The sequence below is a fragment of the Phacochoerus africanus genome, chromosome 11 (genome assembly GCF_016906955.1).
Source record: "Phacochoerus africanus isolate WHEZ1 chromosome 11, ROS_Pafr_v1, whole genome shotgun sequence".
In the NCBI taxonomy this organism is placed as follows: domain Eukaryota; kingdom Metazoa; phylum Chordata; class Mammalia; order Artiodactyla; family Suidae; genus Phacochoerus; species Phacochoerus africanus.
Window position 1 is genome coordinate 124395704 of NC_062554.1, and position 23444 is coordinate 124419147.

The 23444-nt window shown below is 42.0% G+C and overlaps 1 protein-coding gene across 2 annotated transcripts in view; it reads left to right on the forward strand.

The window, feature by feature from the left end:
• RGL1 (ral guanine nucleotide dissociation stimulator like 1) overlaps positions 1-23444 on the forward strand; it is a 291186-nt gene that overhangs the window by 224398 nt on the left and 43344 nt on the right. For both annotated transcript variants that reach the window (XM_047754302.1, XM_047754301.1), the window contains 2 exons: positions 19929-20113; positions 23082-23206. In XM_047754302.1, the coding sequence (XP_047610258.1) occupies positions 19929-20113; positions 23082-23206 (310 nt within the window). The remainder of the gene's footprint in view (positions 1-19928; positions 20114-23081; positions 23207-23444) is intronic.

Consider the following 23444-nt stretch of genomic DNA (forward strand, 5'->3'; position numbering starts at 1 on the left):
CTGCAAACACTCTACGATGTGCAAGACAGCAGAGAATTGCCTGACCTAAGTATCAACAGTGCCTAAGAAAGAAGCCCTGCTGTATGGCGACGAGGCTGCAGCTCTCCCTGTTTATGAATATCTGGGTATATGCAAATGGAGGGCCACACTTATTTGGAAATGTATTTATTCCTGTCCTTCCTTATAATTAGGTGACTCAGATGCTGAGGTGGCTGCGGAGCCAGCCTCGTGGAAGGGGAGGGGCCCTGGGTGAGGTGGCAGGTGAACTTGGATTTAAGCTCCTCCGCCATCACTGTCACGTACCAGCCATGGGACCAGTCACTTCACCTCTCTCGGTGTGCGTCCCTTTGCCTAAAAAATGAATGCTCTGAGGTCCCTTCAAGTTTAATGATACCTCAGAGAAAAGGTATTCCGCTGTCTCTTCATCTTCTTAAAAATGAATGTCAGAAAGAGGTATGGTCCAGATATTACATTGAACGTTTGAGAGGCGCCCTTGACTGCTTGTTTTTCTCGGGAAGACTACATAGCCAGTTTTGATAACATAGGAAAGAAGAAATGGGCGGCTTCTTTGAGTTGCTTGGTGTAGTAATCATGACGTCAGAACTGCTCGCTCTGATCCCAAGTAGGGAGATGGGCCGTTGTGGGGTCAGGCAGGGAGCAGCAACGTGCCCATTGTTCTCCTTCGCTGTGAATCTGCCTTCTTGTGATTTCAGGTGGGAAACAGACGGCAGGAATTCAGTGACATTCTACGAAGTAAACATCCTGTTTTAGGCCAGATGCCTTCAGTTTTGCAGGCCAGGGGCCAGGGGACGGGGAGGCGGGGAATCACGATGGGGTTTAACTACGAAAAGAAAACTGCTCAACTATTGTTTGGTGTTTCAGTTCTTGATGTAAAGTGTAGAGCAAGGCTTCCCTTTGACTCAGGCTCCCAAGTCCCAAGGTAACCGTCTTTCCTGTATTTCTGAGTATGGATCTAATCAACCATTTAGAGGATAAAAGAACTAAAAGAAAGGAAAAACACGGAAATACAGATGGAAGAGTCAAGATGAAAGATTGCTTTCTCGTGTCTTGGACCCCAGCTGGCTGGTGTTCTTCATGAATTTCAAAAAGTAGCAGATTGTGCTGTGGGTCCACTTGTAATTCCAGTCCTGGGTACGCCCAGTTCAAGCTTCGCGCGCTAGCAGGATAAAGTTACCTGGCAGGATAAAGTTATCAGGGCCTTCCGATGTTGGAATCTTTGCCACATAGTGACTCCTGATGTTAGCACTAGCCGGATGTAAATAATAAGGTGTCCCATGCTTATTTCCATAGTCCCCAGACTTGCCACTATTTGGAAATCAGGGAGCTGGCTTCTGTGACAGAAGAAAACATCTCTGCCCACATTCATTCAACCTGTGCCCTTTTCCTCCTTCCTGCTGACATTTTTACATTGTAGAATGCCATCTATGTAGAACAATGAAATCTGAACCACGTGGGAAACGGAGACTTTCTTTAGTGCAGATTGATTATAATCATTGAATTCAGACGTAAGGACCAGGTAATACTATGTATAACTGAGTCACTTTATGGTACAGCAGAAATTAATACCACCTCGTCAATCACCTGTGATAAAAAGGCCAAGAGCATGCGAAGGAGGGGTATTGACCACACAGAGCTTTGACAGCCTGAATCTTCCTTTTCTGAAATGCTTTTGAGGTTAGAGTATGAACATACGCGCCTCTGCTGTTTTGCCTGGCTTTACTATCAACTGAACAGGGTCCCCCACAGCTGTTAGAAATGTGGAAGTTGGGCTTGTTTCCTGGGGAAGGAGATGGGTGGCAGGATGTGAGGAAAGAAGAAGGAAGAGCAGGTTGGTCGGCCCATCCATCTGCGGGCCTGCTTCCTGTTCTTGGGGCCTTGGAGCATCTGCCGTCACCAACGGAAACTCCAACCTGACGGTGAAAACTAGAGAACGCCTCAGCAGTTTTTTCACTAGGGACCTACTTTTAGCATAGAAACTCCCTTCTCAGACTGTGAGGAATTAGAGAATAATGAGTTATTGAGGTCCCTGAAAAATAATTTTAGTGAATGGCTGTGTCCCTTTCTAATAATAATGGCTAGAATTCATTAGCTGCTTCCTGGGAAGGGTTCCAGTGTGAAGGACTGGGTGTCCTTTCAATATCCTCATGTTAACCCTTTGTAGAATTACTCCTGCTTTACAGATGAGGAGAATGAGACAGAGGTTAAGGAACATGACCAAAGTCATACGGTGACTGGTGTTCCCGTTGCGGCGCAGTGGAAATGAGTCTGACTAGGAACCATGAGGGTGCAGGTTCGATCCCTGGCCTCACTCAGTGGGTTAAGGATCTGGCGTGGCTGTGGCATAGGCAGGCAGCTGTAGCTCCGATTGGACCCCTAGCCTGGAACCTCCATATGCCACAGGTGTGGCCCTAAAAAGACAAAAAAGCAAAACAAAAAAAGTCATATGGTGACTAAATGAAAGAGTGTGATTTAACCTTGACACTGTGTGGCTTCTGGCTTGTACTTCTTTCCCTGTGACAAGAACAAGAATATTTCTCTTAAGCACTTCGGTTGGACCCTCTTGTTCAACCCCCACCCCCCCCTGCTTAGAACATTTAAACAACAGCTTTAGATTTACATAAAATGGAGCCAATAATAGAGTTTCCATGTACCCCCCTCACAGTTTCCCCTACTGTGAACTTCCTGTATGAGTATACTCATTTGTTATAATTAATGAACCAGTGTACTGTTAGCTAAAGTTCATAGTTTAGTCAGATTTCCTTATTTTTCTACCTAATGGCCCTTTTCTGTTCCAGGACCCCATCCACGGTACCACATCACATTGAGTTGCAGTATCTCCCTAGGTTCCTCCTGCCTGTGACAGTTTCTGACTTTTTCTTGTTTTTGATGAACTTGGACAGTTTTGAGGACCGAGATGTATTGTAGGATGTCCCTGTATTGGAATTTTTCTCTTAGACTGATATTTTCCCTCATAATGAGATTGAATGTATGAGGTTTTGAGAGAAATATCGCAGAGATAAAATACCGTTCTCGTCACATGATATCCAGAACACATACTGTCAACATGATTTATGACCATGGATGTTGGTTTTGATCACCTGGCAGAAGTAATACTGTTCAGGTTTCTTCACAGAAAATGTCCCGCATCCCCCTTCCTATCCTTGTTCTATTGTGCAGAAGGAAGTCGCTATGCACAACCCACACCTAAAGAGGGGGCGTTTCCTCCTCCTCTTTTAGGGTGACCTGTCTACCCAGTTTATCTGGAAAGCTTCTGCATGGGAGATTTGTCTCCCCTATTTATTAATTTATTCAACCATTTCTTTCGCTGTGGACTCAATGTTTGTTTATACTCTGGGATAGAATGCAATGCTACTTTATATGTATTTTGTTACTCAGATTGTTCCAACTTTGGCCATTGGGAGCTCTTTAGGCTGACTCCTGTGTCCCTTTGACACACCCCTGTAATTGTGTTGATCTCAGCCCGTCCTTACTTTATGGTTCTGCAAGATGTTCTGGACTCGTCTTGTGTATTTCTTGACCCAGTCCTAGAATCAGCCATTTCTTCAAGGAGACCTGGTTCTTTTTTCTTTTTCTTTTTTTTTTTTGGTCTTTTTTTTGCCATTTCTTGGGCTGCTCCCGCGGCATATGGAGGTTCCCAGGCTAGGGGTTGAATCGGAGCTGTAGCTGCCAACCTACGCCAGAGCCACAGCAACGCGGGATCCGAGCCACGTCTGCGACCTACACCACAGCTCACGGCAACGCTGGATCATTAACCCACTGAGCTAGGGCAGGGATCGAACCCGCAACCCCATGGTTTCTAGTCGTATTCGTTAACTACTGCACCACGATGGGAACTCCCCAGAGACCTGGTTCTTTTTATTAGAGAATGGTATTAGAAACCAAGCTCTGGGTACTGGGTGTGCTCATTGCTATTGGAGTGTCATTTCTTTTAGGCCCTCTCAGCTGACATGGCTAGAAAATACATGTATATATTAATTAAGTAAATGCATGTATCTAGAAATATTTCTATGTATAATCATCTCTCTCCATATGTAATGTTAAATGTGAGTTCTTACTGATGTGTTCAACTTGAATCCATTACTGCATGGGCCATTCAAGCCTCCTCCCCTGGCTTATTTGTATATTTCTTGTCCAGCAGTGAGAAAACTGGCTTCTGCCCTCTGCCTTCCATTTATTTAATTGTTCAGTTCCATTATAATGTATACCAGTATCAGAATTGTTAACTCATACCCCTGTGGGAAGCAGCTTTCTCAACTAGAGTCTGGTGCTTATGTGCAGTTCCTTTTGCTTTTAGTCCTTAGTCCTAAAGACTGCAATTGTTTCCTTTTTTAAAGTAATAAAAATAGCTAGCTCTTTTTTTTTTTTATAAACTTGACATTTTATATAGTGATTTTATTTTATTTTTATTACTCAAATGAATTTATCACATCTGTAGTTGTATAATGATCATAACAATCCAATTTCACAGGATTTCCATCCCACAACCCAAGCACATCCCCCCACCCCCCAAATTGTCTCCTGCAGAGACCACAAGTTTTTCAATGTCTGTGAGTTAGCATCTGTTCTGCAAAGTTCAGTCTGTCCTTTTTTCAGATTCCACATGTCAGTGAAAGCATTTGATGTTGGTGTCTCATTGTATGGCTGACTTCACTTAGCATGATAATTTCTAGGTCCACCATGTTGCTAAAAATGCCAGTATTTCATTCCTTTTAATGGCTGAATAATATTCCATTGTGTGTATGTACCACATCTTCATGATCCACTCCTCTGTTGATGGGCATTTAGGTTGTTTCCATGTCTTGGCTATTGCAAATAGTGCTGCAACGAACATTGGAGTACATGTGTTTTTGCGAGTCATGGTTTTCTCTGGATAAATGCCCAGAAGTGGGATTGCTGGATCAAATGGTAGTTCTAAAAAATAGCTAACATTTTAAAATCACTCACTGTGTCCTAGGGACTATTCTAAATACTTTATATGCATTACCTCTTTGAGGCCTCACAACAACTCTATGAGGAGGGATCTATTATTATATCCATTTTTACAGATGAGGAAGCTGAGGCCTGAAGAGGTTGGCTTAGTCCGACTCCAGAGAGTGTGTTTAGCCCCATTGACCATATTGCTCATGAAAAAATAGGCATTTAGGAGACCTCTTAGTTTTATTCCTTATCTAATGGAATCCAGTCACTGACATGCTGAATAAGGCTTGCTGATGTAGGGCTAAGTCTGTGCACAGAAATGATGTTCAGTGTCTGTAAATTTACCTTCAGATGCCAGGGCCTGCACATGTAGCTTGGGAATGAGAGACAGGTGTGTAAACACTCTTGGTTTTGAGCTCATCTCCTCCTCTTGACCCTTTCCCACCCATATTTACTCTGCATCTCTGAGTTTCCCTCCTATCACGATCTTAGCTTAGCGCTGACTCTGGCTTGGTTTGCATTTCCCTGGGTCTCTCTTAATTCTTCTTTTACTTCCCCTCCCAGTGTGCTAATCCCTGCTCGTCTCCAGTACCAAAATGTACAGTGGAAAATGTCCCGAAAAGCATTGCCAGGTTGCCTTGACCTGTCTAGATAATGTTTCCATCCTTTACATGTTTTTCAGGAAAAAAAAATGGGGAAAAATTTCTCATTTGCCTGTGTTATTTTTCATCAGGAAAACCATCTAGCTGAGGGTCTTAGAGGCAGACTGTTTTTTGGTTTTTTTTTTTGTTGTTGTTTGTTTGTTTGTTTTATTGCACCCGTGGTGCAAGGAAGTTCCCAAGCCAGGGATCAAACCTACACCACAGCAGTGACAATGCTGGATCCTTAACTCACTGCACCTTGGAGAAAGACATTTGCAGAAGCAGGCTTTAACTGGCAGCCTTCCCTGAAACAAGAAAATTGTTCTGTGACTAGGAGGGTCTGGCTCAGAGTCCCAGTCAAGGTTCTTTTGCTTTCTTTCCCCGAAGGGCAAAGTGTGTTGGCTCCCACCTGAAGGGTTTGGCAGTGTCGCATGCTACATGGCTTCGAAGGCCACCCTCTACGTAGGTCTTCTTACCTTTTCCTTATCTACATTAGGGAATTCTTGGAGAACATTCTCACATAGAAAAATGTTTTGCTGCATTTCAAAAATGTTACCATGTCTTATCTTCTGCTGGTGATTAAGTAACAATAAATTATCTCAAATAGATTTCCGGGGAGAGATAGGAGCTCTAAAAGAACAGAGTCACTCTTTTTGTCTTGGTAATCCTATTTCTTGACATGGAAGTTAACGCATCATGGGAGCAATGACTTCATATGGAGAAATTTTTTATTAAGCCTTTTACCAATTCTAAAGTATTTTACTACCTGTGGAATTTTAATGTGCCTAAATGCATTTCCCTTAAAATCCCTGTACGTGTTAAAAATCTGTGGCTTGAGCATCATCACAGCCGAATGCTCACCTCAGGCAGCCCTCTTCCTCTGCATTGTATGTGAGAAGGTCCTGAGAGTGATGGGCAGTTTTGTGCTATTTCCTTATACCTCTTAGCTAAGACATCTGTCTAGTATCTTCCAACCACGTATTATTAGGTGTGATTTCTGCTTGGCTAAGAAATCAAGTATAGCAGATCTCATGCTCCATTTCCCCCTTCTTTTCCATTCTTTAACCAGGTCTCTCTGTCTCTCGAAAGTGTATTTGCTCTCTGTCATCTCAGGACCTTTGCTTATGATATGTTGTTCCTCCAGAGTCTTCACCCCAACTCCCCCTTATCCTTCAATCTCAGCTTTAACGTAATTTCCTCAGGGAATCCCTCCCCACAGCGCTGACCAGATTCACTCTCTGTAAAGGTCAGTACCTACACTCCTCGGTGACATTCATCACGTAAATTGTTTTGTGGGGGTTCCCATCATGGCTCAGGGGAAATGAACCTGACTAGTATCCATAAAGACAGAGGTTTGATCCCTGGCCTCACTCAGCGGGTTAAGGATCTGGCATTGACTTGAGCTGTGGTGTAGGTTGCAGACACGGCTCGGATCCCACGTGGCAGTGGCTGTGGTGTAGGCCAGCGGCTACAGCTCCGATTAAACCCCTAGCCTGGGAATTTCCATATGCTGTGCATGCAGCCTTAGAAAGACAATAAATAAATAAATAGTTTTTGTGAATAGGGAGAATAAAGGTCACTTAATAAACATTAGTTTGGTTAGTGAATTAATTTCCACCAGCGGTTTGTTTTGTTAGAAGGAAAGGTCTTAGAAAGCCCATGGCTCTGCGTATGTCTTCCTACCCTACAGACCATTGCAGGTTGGGAAAGTTTCATAAACTCCCAGGACCTTGCCAAGAATGCCCGAGGCAGGAAAAGCAATCCTGGTTGTCTCCTCTGCCATCAGATGTGGGCCCTGCCCCGTCCCCATCATTCTTAACCAGACACACATTCTCCCTTCGGGACTGAAGCGTTTTGCTCTGTAACCTACCAGGATTACTTTGGAAAAAGGAGGTCACGTGCTGGCTTTTCTCCTTACTGAGTTTAGGTTGTGTCACAATCTTAGTCTTTCTGTTTGGCCTCAGAAATGACTTCTTCGGTCTTTACAAGTCATTCAAGAAGCATGTCTTGTTTATATTCTGCTTTGATGTTTCTGAATTGGTCTGCCCTGGGGGGGAGGCCTCCAGGGGTGTGTGTGTGGGGGGGGGGGGGGGGCGGTATCTGTTCACAGTTATTGTCTTCCTCCAGCAGGCCTGGAGCCACAAGTGTTGTAGGAGCGTGGCTTGTATTCTAGGCCATTCTTTCAGTGGCAATTTCAAGTTCTTTCTGTGAGTGCTGACTGAGCCATATTTTTTTCAGTCCCTTCCTTTTGGGACTTCTGACAGGTAGTTTTAAGACTGCTCACAGATTTCTCTCTAGGTATCGCAGTGTCCTTATTGACATTATGTCATTTGAAATTCAGCTGATCAGTGTCAGATGATGAAGACAGGTATTATTATTTCTCTTCTCCAGTGAATGGAGCTAAGTGACCCTTCCAGCTCCTGAGGTTCGCAGGTGGCACAGCGAGGACAGGAACCAGCTTTTCCTTCTCTGGCCCCCTTTCCTGTTGTGTGCTCAGCCTCTCCAGTTTAACAGTCACACCTTTTCTGTAAGTCTGTGACTTTTTACCAGGGTTTCCCTTCATTATCATGATTCTTTACATCTTTCCAGTAACCAGTTCTGGTTAGGATATAAAAGTCTTAGGACTACAGCCAGGAAAGAAAGGTAAGATGGAAAAGCCATTTGCCAGGAATTCTGTTGTTTCTGTCCTGATTGTGTGAGGTTGCTTTCACTTTTGAAATTTCAAAGTTTCGCCTTTTATCTGCTTCTTAGTCTATCAAGAACAGAAAGTTTCTTCCCAGGACTAGCGAACATAACGCTGCTCTGAGCTTTGGGCACATGTCTGGGCCTTTCCCGAAAGCCTCCCTCCCCCAGATGCTGATAAATACTCTGCTGATAGGAGGCAGGGCTCTGCCTCCTGCTGTATGGTTCCATCTGTGTCTTTCTCTTTCTTCTTTCCCGTCAGCCTTCACTTCTCTTTGGTCTGCAAATGCTTTTTCTTGCTATTTCCCTATCTGGGTTCCAAGCCTTCTTGGGCTAAGCTGTGGGAAGGGCATTGTCATTAAGGGTCAAATGAGTAGATTCCCAGAGCTGGTTAAAAATAGCAGTCTGAGGAGGACAAAACGTGCACCTAAGGGCAGGTCCAGTCTGGGTTAAGGTACCCCTTCAGAACGCCCCCAGGCCTTCTGAGGCTGCAGCTTTCCATGGAAGTCAGTTCTGTGTGATGTGCCTTATTGAAACACACAAGTACACGGAGATGGAAACAAGGATATACATTTCATAGTTGTAATTTTGAGAACCTAAGGATAACTTAAATACTTGCGCACTGGTAGAATACTTAGATTAACGATGGCATGCATGCAGGGGACTCTACATAACCCTGAAAAGCAGTGAGAGCCAGAGGTGGTGGATGGAGAGTTGTTCCTTTTGATAAATATAAGTTCATTTCCAACACGTGATCTTAGCCAAAAGGCTGAGAAGCAATAACACAAGCTTGTTTTCTATGTCTGTGGGTCTCTTTGTTTTGTAAATAAGTTCATTTACATTTTTTAGAGTCCATTTATAAGTAATATCATATGATAATTTTCTTTCTCTAGCTTTTTTCACTTGGTATGATAATCTCTAAGGCCATCCATGTTGCTCATGTTGCTGCAAATGGCATTATTTCATTCTTTTTTATGGCTTAGGAGTATTCCATTATATGTATATATGTAGCACATCTTCTTTATCCATGCATTTGTCCATGTATGTTTAGGTTGTTTCTCTGTCTTGGCTATCGTAAATAGTCCTCCTATGCGCATAGGGGGTGCACGTATCTTTTTGAATTACAGTTTTGTCTGGTTATATACCTAGGAGTGTGATAGCTGGATGATATTGTAGTTCGAGTTTTGATTTCCTGAGGCTCCTGTTTTCCATAGTGGCTGTACCAACTTACATTCCCACCACCAGTGTAGGAAGGTTTCTTTTTTTTCCACACCCTCCTCAGCATTTGATATGTGTAGACTTGTTAATGATGGCCATTCTGACCAGTGTGGGGTGGTACCTCATTGTAGTTTTGATTTTGCACTTCTCTAATAAATAGCGATGTTGAGCATCTTTGCATGTGCCTGTTGGCTATCTGTATGTCTTCTTTAGAGAAGTGTCTATTTAAGTCTTCTGTCCATTTTTCATTTGGGTTGTGGGTTTTTTGGTTATTGTTGAGTTGTTTGTGTATTTTGGAAATTAAGCCCTTTTTGGTTGCATTGTTTGCAGGTATTTTCTCCCGTTCTGTAGATTGTCTTTTCATTTTGTTTATGGTTTCCTTTGCTGTGCAAAAGCTTTTTAGTTTGATTATGTCTCATTTGTTTATTTTTTATTTCTATTGCCTTGGGAGACTGACCTAACATTGTAGGATTTGTGTCACAGAAAGTTTTGCCTATGCTCTCTTCTAAGGGTTTTATGGTTTTATGCATTATGTTTAAGTCTTTAAGCCATTTTGAGTTTCTTTTTGTGTATGGTATGAGTGTGTGTTCAACTTCATTGATTTACATGTGGCTGTCCAACTTGCCCAACACCGCTTGCTGGAGAGATTTTTTTTTCCCTGTTGTATATTTTTGCCTCCTTTGTTGAAGATGAGTTGACCATATATGTGTGGGTTTATTTCTAAGCTCTCTATTCTGTTCCATTTATCCATATGTCTGTTTTTGTGCCAATGCCATGCTGTTTTGATTACTATAGGTTTGTAGTATTGAATGGAATCTGGGAGGGTTATGCCTCCTGGTTTGTTCTTTTTCTTCAGGATTACTTTGGCAATTCTGGGCCTTTTGTGGTTCCATATGAGTTTGGGGGTTGTTCGTTCTAGTTCTATGAAAAATGTCATAGGTAATTTGATAGAGATTGCATTTAAATATATAGATTGCTTTGGGTAGTATGGCCATTTTAACAATATCAATTCTAACAAGAGCATGGGATATCTTTCCATTTCTTTGAATCCTCTTCAGTTCTATTATTAATGTTTTATAGTTCTCATTGTAGAAGTCCTATACCTCCTTGGTCAGGTTTATTCCTAAGTATTTTATTTTGGGGGGTGAGATTTTAAAAGATATTGTTTTTCACATTCCCTTTTTGATATTTCATTGTTAGTGTAACTATTGCAACCAATTTCTTTTTGTTAATCCTGTATCCTGCTACCTTAACTAAATTTGTTTATCAATTCTAATAGGTTTTTTTTTGGGGGGGGGTGTTATAGGGTTTTCTATATATATCATGTCATCTTCATATAATGACAATTTTACCTTTCCCTTTCCAATTTAGACACTTTTACTTCTTTTTCTTGTTTGATTGCTGTGACTATGACTTCCAATACCACGTTGAATAGAAGAGGTGAGAGTGGGCATCTTTGTCTTATTCCAGATTTTAGTGGTGAGACTTTCAGCTTCTTACCACTGAGTATTATATTGGCTGTGGGTTTTGTTATAAATAGCTTTTATTATATGGACATGTATTCCCTCTCTACCCATTTTGCTAAGAGTTTTTTATCATGAAGGGATGTTGAATTTTGTCAAATGCTTTTTCTACATCTGTTGAAATGATTATGTGATTTTTGTCTTATGTTTATGTGGTGTATCACTGATTTGCATATATTCAACCATCCTTGTGAACCTGGGATAGATTACACTTGGTCATAGTGTATGATCTTTTTTAATGTGTTATTGGATTTGGTTTGCTAATATTTCGTTGATAATTTTTGTATCTGTATTCATCAAGGATATTGGCCTGTAGTTTTCTTTCTTGGTAGTGTCTTTGTCTGATTTTGTTATCAGGGTGATGATGGCTTCATAGGTCTTTGGGAGTGTTTCCTCCTTTTGGGTTTTTTGGAAAGGTTTGAAAAGAATTGGTATAAGTTCTTTGTATGTTTGGTAGAATGTTCCTGTGAAACCAACTGGTCCTGGACTTTTGTTTGGAGGGGAGTTTTTTCTTTTTAATTGCAGATTCTATTTTACTTCCAGTGATTAGTCCATTTCAAGTTATCTCTTTGCTTTTGATGCAGTTATGGTGGGCTGTATGTTTCTAGAAAGTTGTTCATTTCTTCTATGTTGTTGAATTTGTTGGCATAAATTGTTCATAATCTCATCGGTTTTTTTTGTATTTCTGCAGTATCAGTTGTGATTTTTCCTCTTTCATTTATTATTTTGTTTATATGATTCTTCTCTCTTTTCTTCTTGGTGAGTCTGTCAGAGGTTTGTCAATTTTGTTTACTCCAGAGAACCAGCTCTTAGTTTTATTGATTTTTTTTCTATTTTTTTAATCTCTATTTTATTTATTTCCTCTCTCATCTTTGGTATCTCCTTTTCCACTGACTTTAGGTTTTTTTTGTTGTTGTTCTTTTTCTAATTCTTTGAGGTGGTGAGTTATATTGTTTATGTGAGGTTTTCTTGTTTCTTAAAGAAAGCCTGTATCACTATGAAGTCCCTCTAAGAACTGCTTTTGATGTATCCCATAGATTTTGTATGGTTGTGTTTTCATTGTCATTCGTTGCAAAGTATTTTTTTATTTGGTCTTTGATTCCATCATTGATCCATTGGTTTTGTAGAAACATGTTGTTTAGTATCCATGTATTTTTTTCTCATTTCTTTTTCTGTGGTTGATTTCTAGTTTCATGCCATTGTGGTGAGACAAGATGCTTGAAATAATTTCTGTACTTTTAAATTTGTTGTAGTTTGCTTTATGCCCTAGTATGTGGTCAATCCTAGAGAATGTTCCATGTGCATTTGAAAAAAATATGTATTCTTGGCTTTTTGGCTGTAATGTCTTGAAGATATCAATTAAGGCTATTATTTAGGATCTCTGTTACTTTATTGATTTTCTTTCTAGAATCTCTGTCCATTGATATGAGTGGTGTGTTAAAGTCTTGTACTATTACTGAATTCTCATCTACTTCTTTCTTTATGTCTGTTAGTATTTATTTTATGTATTGGGTGATCCTATATTAGCTGCATATATGTTGATGAGCTAAATCCTCTTTTTGTATTGATCCTCTTATCATTATATAGTGTCCATCTTTGTCTGTCTTTATGGCCTTTGTTTTAAAGCCTATTTTGTCTATGAGTATTGCAGTTCTCATTTTCTTGTCATTTACATTTGCATGAAATATCTATCCCTATCTCTTCACTTTCTTTCTTTTTTTTTTTCTCTTTGTGTTCTTTGCCCAAAGTGGGTCTCTTGTAAGCAGCATGTTGTAGGCTCTTAATCCAGTTTGCATTCTGTGTCTTTTTTTTTAAATCCAGTTTGCTGTTCTCTGTCTTTTGATTGGCATATTAGTTTGTTAACATTTAAGGTAATTATTGATAAATATGTATTTATTGGCATTTTAAGCCTTGTTTTCAAGTTGATGTTTCTTTGTTTCCTTTTTGTGGTTTGAAGATTTCCTTTTATGTTATGCTTGTGCTCTCTTCTTTTAGGTATTTGTGAATCTATTGTATGTTTTTTATTTGTGGTTACCCTTTTTTTCAAGTATGTTCACCCCTTTCTATATCTACTTGCTTTAGGATGTTAGTCATATAAGCATTCTTAAAGAAAAAAAAAAAAAAAGAATCTATACTTTCTTACTCTCGTCCACCACATTTTATTTATGATTTTGATGTCCTCTTTTACATCTTCTTTTTTAAAATTTTTTTTTATTACTCAAATGAATTTATCACATCTGTAGTTGTATAATGATCATAACAATCTGATTTCACAGGATTTCCATCTCACAGCCCAAGCACATCCCCCCACCCCCCAAACTGTCTCCTCCGGAGACCATAAGTTTTTCAATGTCTGTGAGTCAGCATCTGTTCTGCAAAGAAGTTCCGTCTGTCCTTTTTTCAGATTCCACATGTCAGTGAAAGCATTGGATGTTGGTGTCTCATTGTATGGCTGACTTCACTTAGCATGATCATTTCTGGGTCCATCCATGTTGCTAAAAATGCCGGTATTTCGTTCTTTTTGATGGCTGAGTAATATTCCATTGTGTATATGTACCACATCTTCTGGAGCCACTCCTCTGTTGATGGGCATTTAGGTTGTTTCCATGTCTTGGCTATTGTAAATAGTGCTGCAATGAACACTGGAGTACATGTGTCTTTGCGAGTCATGGTTTTCTCTGGATAGATGCCCAGGAGTGGGGTTGCTGGATCCAATGGTAGTTCTATGTTTAGTTTTCTGAGGAATCTCCATACTGCTTTCCACAGTGGTTGCACCAATTTACAATCCCACCAACAGTGTACGAGGGTTCCTTTTTCTCCACACCCTCTCCAGCACTTATTGTTTGTAGACTTTTGGATGATGGCCATTCTGGCTGGTGTAAGGTGGTACCTCATCGTGGTTTTGATTTGCATTTCTCTAATAATGAATGATGCTGGACATCTTTTCATGTGTTTCTCGGCATCTGTATGTCTTCTTTGGAGAAATGTCTGCTTAGACTTCTGCCCATTTTTGGATGGGGTTGTTTGTTTTTTTGGTATGGAGCTGCAGAAGTTGTTTATAAATTTTGGAGATTAATCCCTTGTCAGTCGATTCATTGGCAAAGATTTTCTCCCATTCTGTGGGTTGTCTTTTTGTGTTGTTTAGGGTTTCCTTTGCTGTGCAGAAACTTTGAAGTTTGAGTAGGTCCCATTTGTTTATTTTTCTTTTTATTGTCAGTACTCTGATAGGTGGATCTGAGAAGATGTTGCTGTCGTTTATGTCAGAGAGTGTTTGGCCTATGTTTTCCTCTAGGAGTTTGATAGTGTCTGGTCTTATATCTAGGTCTTTAATCCATTTGGAGTTTATTTTTGTGTATGGTGTTAGGGAGTGTTCTAATTTCATTCTTTTCCATGTGGCTGTCCAATTTTCCCAGTACCACTTATTGAACAAGCTGTCCTTTCTCCATTGTATAGTCTTGCTTCCTTTGTCATAGATTAGTTGGCTGTAAGTGCATGGGTTTAATTCTGGGCTTTCTATCCTGTTCCACTGATCTATATTTCTGTCTTTGTGCCAGTACCATGCAGTTTTGACGACTGTTGCTTTGTAGTATAGTCTGAAGTCTGGGAGCCTGATTCCTCCAGCTCCATTTTTCTTTTTCAGGATGTCTTTGGCTATTCTGGGTCTTTTGTACTTCCAAACAAACTTTAATCCTCTTTTACATCTTCATGTGTATCCTTTTACTGTTCTTTAGGTTTATCATCACTTTCACAAATAGATTTTTTTCTTTGTGTTCTATATATACTGGCTTATTTAGGTGATTTACTTTCCAACCATGATTTCCTCTTCCTTATGTCTTCTTGCTTCTTTTTTATTTAGAGAAGACCTTTCAGTATTTCTTTTTGGATAGATTTAGTATTGCTGTTTCCTTTTAGTTTTTGCTTGTCTGAGAAATTCTTTTTTGTCATTGTTGTTGCACCTGTGGCATGCAGAAGTTCCTGTGCCAGGGATTGAACCCACACCACGGTTGTAACCAGAGCCACAGAAGTGCAGTACTGGATCCTTAACCCACTGAGCCACTGGGAAACTCCAAGAAATTCTTTATCTCTCTTTCTATTCTAAATGATCATTTTGATGGGTAGTGCATTCTGGGTTGCAGATTTTTCCCCTTTAATACTTTGAATATATTTTGTCACACCCTTCCAGCCTGCAGCATTTTTGTAGAGAAATCAGTTGACAGCCTTATGAGGGCTCCCACGTAATTAACTCTTTGTTTTTCTCTTGCTGTTTTTAGAATCATCTCTAACTTTTATCATTTTTATTATAATATGTCTTGGTATAGGTCCATTTAGGTTCATCTTCTTTGGGACCCTCTATGCTTCCTGAATATGGATATCTGTTTCCTTCTTTAGGTTTGGGAATTTTTCAGCCATCATTTCTTCAAATACACTTTTAATCCCCTTTTTTCTTTCTTCTCTTTCTGGAATCCCTATTATGCATAGATTGGCAAGCTTTGTATTTTCCCATATGTCTCTTGTATCAATTTCATTTTTTTTTCAATTTGGCTTTCTGTCTGCTGTCCTGACTGGGTGATTTTTTATCTTAATTATCCCATCTTTCAGATCACTTATTCATTCTTCTACATTATTCATTCTGCTAAACGTTGCCTTTAGCTCAGCTTTCATCTTGGCAAATGAATTTTCTGATTTTTTTCTTGCTTCTCCTTATAATTTCTGGTTCCTTTTTACAGTAATCTGTATTTCTGTCAATAGCCTTTCTTTCCTTCAGTATTTTCATCATCTCCTTTTTGAACTCAGTGTCTGTTATACCAAAGAAGTCTATTTCATTTTTCGTTCCTTCGGGGAATTTCTCTTGGTCTTTTAACTGAGAGTTGTCCTTCTGCTTCTTCATTTTACTTGTATTTCTCTTACTCTATGAGTTTTGTGGTCTTGGAAAGTTACTTATAGGTGGGGGCATCCCTGTATAGCTTCTTTGGGTTTAGTATTTTTGGCATGAGGGCTACTTTTAGTTTGGATGCTTATGGCCTCTTTGCTCAGCATGTGCTGGCTGTTACCTGCTTATAGGGAGAATGTAGGTGGGGTGGCCCATGCACATTCTCAGGGCCTGTGCCAGCAGGGGCAGTGATTCATGTGTTGTGAACTGTGTAGGCTGTGTCCTGTTGCCTGAGAGTGCCTGGGGAAAGAAGCTCCTATGATGGTCCCACGCTTTTCTTTACATGCTCCCCAACAATGGCACCTTGCCTCTGTTATAGGACCAGGCTTCTTCCATGTATACTCTGAGTTGTGGCACCTCATACTCCAGCCCCTTCATGCAGTCTCTGCATAGCTAACCCCAGTCATCTCTAAGTCTGACCTCTGGAGCCTGAGCTTCAGTACCCAGCCCCTTCCCATCACAGAGAACAAGTGTCTTAGGCTAGGGAGAGCAAGTGGAGGTACCGACCACCTGTGCAGGTCTCTCTCAGTTTTGCCTTCTGTACACTGGTTGCTGCCCTCTCCTCTGAGGCTCCTCAGCTCCCTCTCCATCCCAACTGATCTCCCTGCCAATGAGGGGACTTTCTAGGGTGTGAGAACCATTCCACTTTCACAGCTTCCTCCCAGGGCACAGGTCCTGTCTTGATTCTTTTCTCTTTCTCTCTTTTTTTCCTTTTTTCTTTTGTGCTACCCAGTTACATGAAGATTTTCTTGCCCTTTCAGAAATGTGAGGTCTTCTATGAGCATTCAGTGGATGTTCCACATGTAGATGTACTTTTGATGTGTTTGTTTCGGAAGGAGGTGAGCTCCATGTCCTACTCTGCTCTCTCGATCACTCCTCCTCCATGTTACATCTATTTAAATATATATACACATCCATGGAAATGTCTGGAAGGTTATACTCCAGGCTATTAACACAAAGTCATGGGAATAGGATTAGAATGAAGTGTGGGGGTTAGATATTTTGTTTTAGTTTATACACATTTGTAACATTTACCCGTTTTTCAAGAATAATCAGTTATGTAATTTTAAAACTAATAATTATAGGGATAAATGGAGTAAATAATATGTTAATATTTTTTAATGTCTGTTTTTGACTATAATTTTGGATTTATACCTGGGTTTTCTTTTAAGTTACAAACCTCTGAAGAGCTATTAGGGTCGTGGGGTTGCTGGTCACATTGTTGGTTGGAGGCTTTTTGTGATTTTAAGTCGTGTGAAGTGAATCATCATCTCTCTATAACCATTTTTTTTTATCAGTGTCATGGAAAGAGTATTTTCTCACTGGAATATTAAAAAATATTAAATGAGGAGTTCCCTGGTGGTCTGGTGGTTAGAATTCAGTGCTTTCATAGTTCCTGGTCTGGGGACTGAAATCCCACATCAAGCTGCTGTGTTTTGTGACCAAAAAAAATTTAAGAGAGTAATAGTACTGATTAAATTAAATGAGGAGTTCCCTGGTGGTCTGGTGGTTAGAATTCAGTGCTTTCATAGTTCCTGGTCTGGGGACTGAGATCCCACATCAAGCTGCTGTGTTTTGTGACCAAAAAAAAATTTAAGAGAGTAATAGTACTGATTAGACTAAATAATCATCCTTCTTTTGAGAAGTGCAAATCTGTTTTATAAGAGTCCCTCTAATGCATACAAACATCAGGTTTTCCTGTGTTCTAGGCTTTTACCCCACCTATTTGCCCATTCTTGTTCTGGGCTCAGTCCTTGTCAGTGAAGAAGGGAAATTATTCATAGAGAAAGCCATCTTCCTTATAAAGATGAAATATTAGAATGCCACTTCGTCATTTTCTTCTTCAGTTCACAATATTTGGTTTTGATGAAGAAAGGAGAAATAATGAGTGCTCAGTGTGGGCTGTCAAAAGATTAAAGTCTGTTATTTTAGGGAGGGTTAGGGCTTCAACATATGAATGTTGGGGGCGGGGGGAGAAATAGTCACACTAACAGATGATGTAACAAGTGAACCAAGTATTGAAGGTTCACCCACTGTTAAGTTCATTAATTTCATTTTACTCATGCTTTCATTTAGTCCCAGAGCCCAGACTAATTTCTTGTAGCTTTCTGCATGGGAATAAAACTTTTATCTTTTTATTTAATCTGGATTAAAACTTAGAACATAATTGAATTATTTCTGTGGTTTTAAATTCCAGCTTTAACTGATGGTTTTATGTCACCTATTTCTGCTGTCGATATGTGAACATTACAGTTCCAAATATCTTCATGTCTGTATTAGTGAAACAGTGATCTCCACAGCAGTGAAAGCAGTTAATTAATTTTCCTTCTGTGTTTGTACTTCGGTTCCAAAAGTTAAGCATTAAATTGGCTTTGGATGTGTTTATGCCTTGATCATAGTCCAGCTCTCTGCTGTGAAACTGAGACCTGTGAAATTTGGAGACACCTGTCAAAGCCCAGCCTACAGTTTCATATACGTGCATCACAATACGTCTCAGTTTCTTTATAGTTTGTTAACTAAGCAAACGATTTGTTTGAGGTATAATTAGATGATAATTTTAAAATTTGCTGACAAAATTGTTTTCCCCTGAAAAAGTTTAATTAGGTCTGTAGCTAGATGAAAGCATCTCATCTCTGTCAATAAAGCATGCATCGATTGAATTATAGTCCTGGTCGTCTTCTCCAGACATCATCAATGGATATACGCCTTGTCTGGGGGTGGCTGGTCACTCCTGAGGCAAAGTCCCGTGTTCTCCATGGGACACAGACCAGCACGGGCCTGACTCAGGAGCAGCTGTAAAGTCGTCTTTGAATACAGAAAGTAGAATAATAACCCACGGAACATCCTTTTTGTCCATCAGCTGTTCGTCTCTTCCTTCGAGTGAGGAGCTGCCACTATCGCAAAGAGAACAAGCTCATGTCATTAGTAACCTGTCTGCGGGGAACTGTGCCCACCCAATGCCCCGTCTCCTTTTGTGCCCCGGTCCCTGTTTCACCCTAGGTGGACTCCGCTGAGCCGCTAGAGGAATTCACCTTCAGTGACTGGCTTTGCTTATCAAGTTTTTCTCTTTACCTTTCAGAACCTACTTACACTGTTTCTCCCACACAAAACCCATTGTCCTCTGGTAATTTAAAAAGCAAAAGGAGATAGATGTATATATATATTTTGTCTTTTTAAGCTCGCATCTGCAGCATATGGAAGTTCCCAGGCTAGGGATCGAATGGGAGCTAGAGCTGCTGGCCTATGCCTCAGCCATAGCAATGCGGGATCCGAGCCACATCTGCCACCTCCACCACAGCTCACAGCAACGCCAGATCCTTAACCCACTGAGCAAGGCCAGGGATCGGATCTGCATCCTCATGGATACTTGTCGGATTCATTTCCACTGTGTCATGAAGGGAACTCCCGCAAAAGGATAATTTTGTGAGGACATTTTTGGTGCTATGCTGAAACCCTGGGTGATCTTTGTAAAATTAGATTTATACACTTGTCTTTCCTAAACGTAGGCCCGCCCTTTCATCAGATTTCTGGCCTCGGTCAGTTATTTCCTAAAATGTTAGTACGTAGATTTTGTGGTCTCTGACTTGAGTGAACCCAGAATTGGAAACACATAATCTTGTATACAGATTACTTTGAAGTCATTGCAGGACTCACTAAATCTTTCTGTGTATCTTTTTTTTTTTTTTTTTTTTGGCCTTGTATCGGTTTTTCCAAAGTTTATGGTCCTCTTTTTTTTTTTTTTTTTTTTAAAGTATCAGTCTTTTCCCTGTTTCCCAGCCACCACTTACAATAATAAAAGGTAGTCAGAATCAATTTTCAAATGCTTTAACGTAACTGATACGGCCAGGAACGTTGAGGCAAACTGTCAGCCTGGCAAGTTTTGCCGAGGCCTGCCCAGGGCAGCCGGGTGGCCAGGGCTGGCTTGGCATCTCCACAGCCAGCTGGGTGCAGTGACTTTCCCTGTGTCTTTCTCAGTGCCATCGCCTCCATCCTGAGAGCCTGGCTTGACCAGTGTGCGGAGGACTTCCGAGAGCCACCTCACTTCCCCTGCTTACAGAAACTCCTGGAGTATCTCAAGCAGATGATGCCAGGCTCTGACCCGGAGAGACGAGCACAGAATCTTCTGGAGCAGTTTCGCAAGCAAGAAGTAGAAACCGACAGTGAGTACCTGTCAGAGTCCAGGGAAGATGTTAGACTCTGGTTCTGCACACCTCCGGCCTGAGGAACTGTAGGGAATGTTCTTTGTGTACTTATTTAATAGAGGGCCTTGGTTTCCCTCGGGACAAGCCGCCCGAGGGCTGGCGGGAGTGGGTGTAAAAGTCTCAAGGTTACTGAAGTGCTGATTCAGGGCCTGTAGAGCTTTTTAGGGCCAAGGGCATATTCAAGACCACCCAGTCAGACTCCCTCGCTGTAGATGAAAAAGCTGTGGAAACAGAGGCTCAGAAAGGTGCTCTCGCCCCTCTCTTTGTCATCACATACCTCGCTGAACCGGAATTTGCTTTCCATTATCGACCTGAGTGGTTCCTCCTTCTGTCAAATGAAAAGCCGCCACAGCCCGCCGCCCCCATTCAGCAGGCAAGGACTGAAATTCAGTTCTGCTCCTGGCCTCGCAGAAGCTCAGAAGGCTCAGCAAAGATGTTTCTCCTTCAGCTGGAAAGCATCGCTGTCGTCTGTCTCTCGCGGGGACAGATGCCTGTCGTTTCGCATCCCCAGTGGCCTCATCAAAAGGCGGTTTCTGTGGCTGTTTTTTCCTCTCTGAGGAATTGACTGCCTGTTTTCAAGGACAGACGAAGGGCCACCACTGCAGGTCATGAGCTGCTAGGAACTATCAGGCTTTGAAGAAAGTCAGAAAGAGGTTTGGACGGCCCGTCAGCATGATGCTTCATCCCCTCACTGGCTGGCTGGGTGATGGGTGCCCTGGCGGCTGACCCACTTAGAGCTTCTGACAGTCATTTCCCTGAAGGGACACCCAGATTCCTCAGCGAGAGAAAGGAAATGATTCCTCAACACCCATGGGGGGGTGGGGGTGGGGCAGCATCCGTGCCAGAGAAAAGAAGCTTAAACTCCAAACAGTACCTGTTGAATTTTTTTTTTTTTTTATGTGTGGGGGACCACAGAGGGGAAAATGCCATTGCATCATTGGAAGCTGACTGCCAAGTGCTCTGTATCTCGGATGACTTCATCTGCCGGCAATGTTCGGATGCCGGACCTCCACTCCCTTCAGGGCCTCCCCCGCCTGTCTTTGTGCTGGAGTGGATATGTGCTTCCAGCCCAGCTCTGCCCACGGGGGCTGCCCTTGGCTCCAGGCCTAATTGGGGAACCGGTGGGACCGGTCGTTCATTGTTTCCAAGAGGACTGGGAGGCCAGCTCATTTGGCAGGCTGAGGCCGGGCAGAGGGAGATGGCCTGACTTTGGAAAGGCTTTAGGCAATCCCAGGAATGCATTTTTTTTTTTCCCCTGTGTTTGGAAATTTTTAATCAAGAAAGCTCTAAACTCTCTGTTTATTAAGTACAGGAATCATTCCTGAAAACGTTTTAAGAGCTTGCTTGCCGTGTGCTTATTTTTACCCAATTTCATGCTGGCAAAAGCAAACGAGCTCTCCTGTGGGTTTTTTTCCCCAAGCAAAATGTCGCTTCACGTTTTTACCTACTTATCTCTGGAAGAGAGTGCAAAGCTGAGACGCTGAAAGCACGGACTGGACCTCAGAGAGAAAGGACCATGTAACCCTCATGCACATCAACATCCAAGGCACATAGCTGGCCACTACGAGTATAGAATGAATGAGATCAAGCCTTAGCACGTAGAGTCCTTGGCTGGAGTGAGCCAGCCTCTGCGTCACAGAGTGACCGGCTTAGATTTATGTACCGTGGCCAGCAGGAGGGTCGAGAGGCTCATTCTGAACCTTTGGTATTTTCGATGTCTTATTCCTCCACCAAATGAGTGACAGCTAGAATTATGTGGAGGCAGAGTGGTAAAATCATGCGGTTTCAGCTTTCTTTAGCTCACGCCTGTTCATGTCCCAGACCCCAGTCCTGCCTTCCCCAGTCAGGACCCAACCCATTCACATCGGAACCTTCGACTCCAGGCTGAGAGGGCCAGCCTTAAATCGCATACCTGTCACCAGGGTGGACAGATAGCCACATGATGCTCCGACAGGGGACGTGATGTAGGGTCCTAGGAAACTAAGAAAAGACCACCCCAACTGGATCCAAGATGCCTGAAAGTCTTCATTTCCTGGAGGCGTACAATGTAAACATTCCAGAGGACTAGTAACACCTTCCTTTAAAGGTCTGCTAAGATCTAACTGAATGCCACTAGAGTTTTCTTTTTGAGAACAGGTTTGACAGGCAAGAGAGCAAGGAGGGTGAGAGGGGATGAGATTGGGGAACAAGCTGGGCATCGGAGAGGTCTCCAGGGGAGGGAGGATAGGGAGGCACTCAGGTGAACCTCCTCCAATTCCACAGTCTTCCAAAATGAAGACGAGCAGTCCCGTTCCATGTGCTGAGTGCTTCTGCTCTTGATCTGGAGTCCTAGGTAGTGAGGTTTTTTTTTTCCTTCCCCCATGTCTTCAGTGGAAGCTGAAAGGTACTCCTAACGTTTTGAGGTTCTAAGGGCTTTTTGAGAATTCTGAGAACTTCATCAGCATTTCTGACACCAAAATGGCCCATGTAACTCCCCAAAGCCGGCTTGCCTTCATGCCCAGTCCTTGAAGGCTTCCCGTTGTAAATGGCCCCATAACTAGGAATTGCATGGTGGGTTTAGGAAATAGCTGGATTAGTGCTTGACCTGAGCAGAGGGCTTGAGGGAGCCCCAGATGAGGGCATCGGTCTGAAGGTAACCCAGCTTTGCTTCTCTGGACTTTGCCTATCTGGTTCTGTCCTTGGCCAAGGAACCAGTGGTTTACCCAGGTGACAACGTGAGGCCTCGGAGCCTAACAAAGCCTTAGGAACAAGCAGAGATGGAGGAGACCTTCATTTCCCTGAGATTATTGTGCTTGTTGCTCTCTTCCTATGGATTTTCTAAAGGCTCAGCCCACTTCTTTCTAAATTAAAGAAGTCCATTTTGACTCTGCAAACAAGGTCATACGCAGTGGCACCAAATTACTGATGTTTTTCTACCTGTGAACAGATGGGTTTCCCAACACTATCTCCCTCAGCCTGGAGGAGGAGGGGGAACCGGACGGTGGCGGGTCTGCAGAATTCACGTGCTTCTCCGAAGACCTGGTGGCTGAGCAGCTGACCTACATGGATGCGGTATGTCTTCTCTTTGTGCCTCAGATGTGCTTCTCCTTAAAACACGGGGCATGACAGTACCGGTGGCCCTGGGGAGGGTCGTCGGGTAATGTGATTTAAGTCTTTTCCCAATCCTTGAGAGAGGCTGTGCCTGGATGTGCAGAGTGAAGATGTGATTTGCATCAGTCATCTGGAATAATTCAGGCCTAAGCTCTTCTTTTTTTTTTTTTTTTGTCTTTTTGCATTTTCTAGGGCCGCT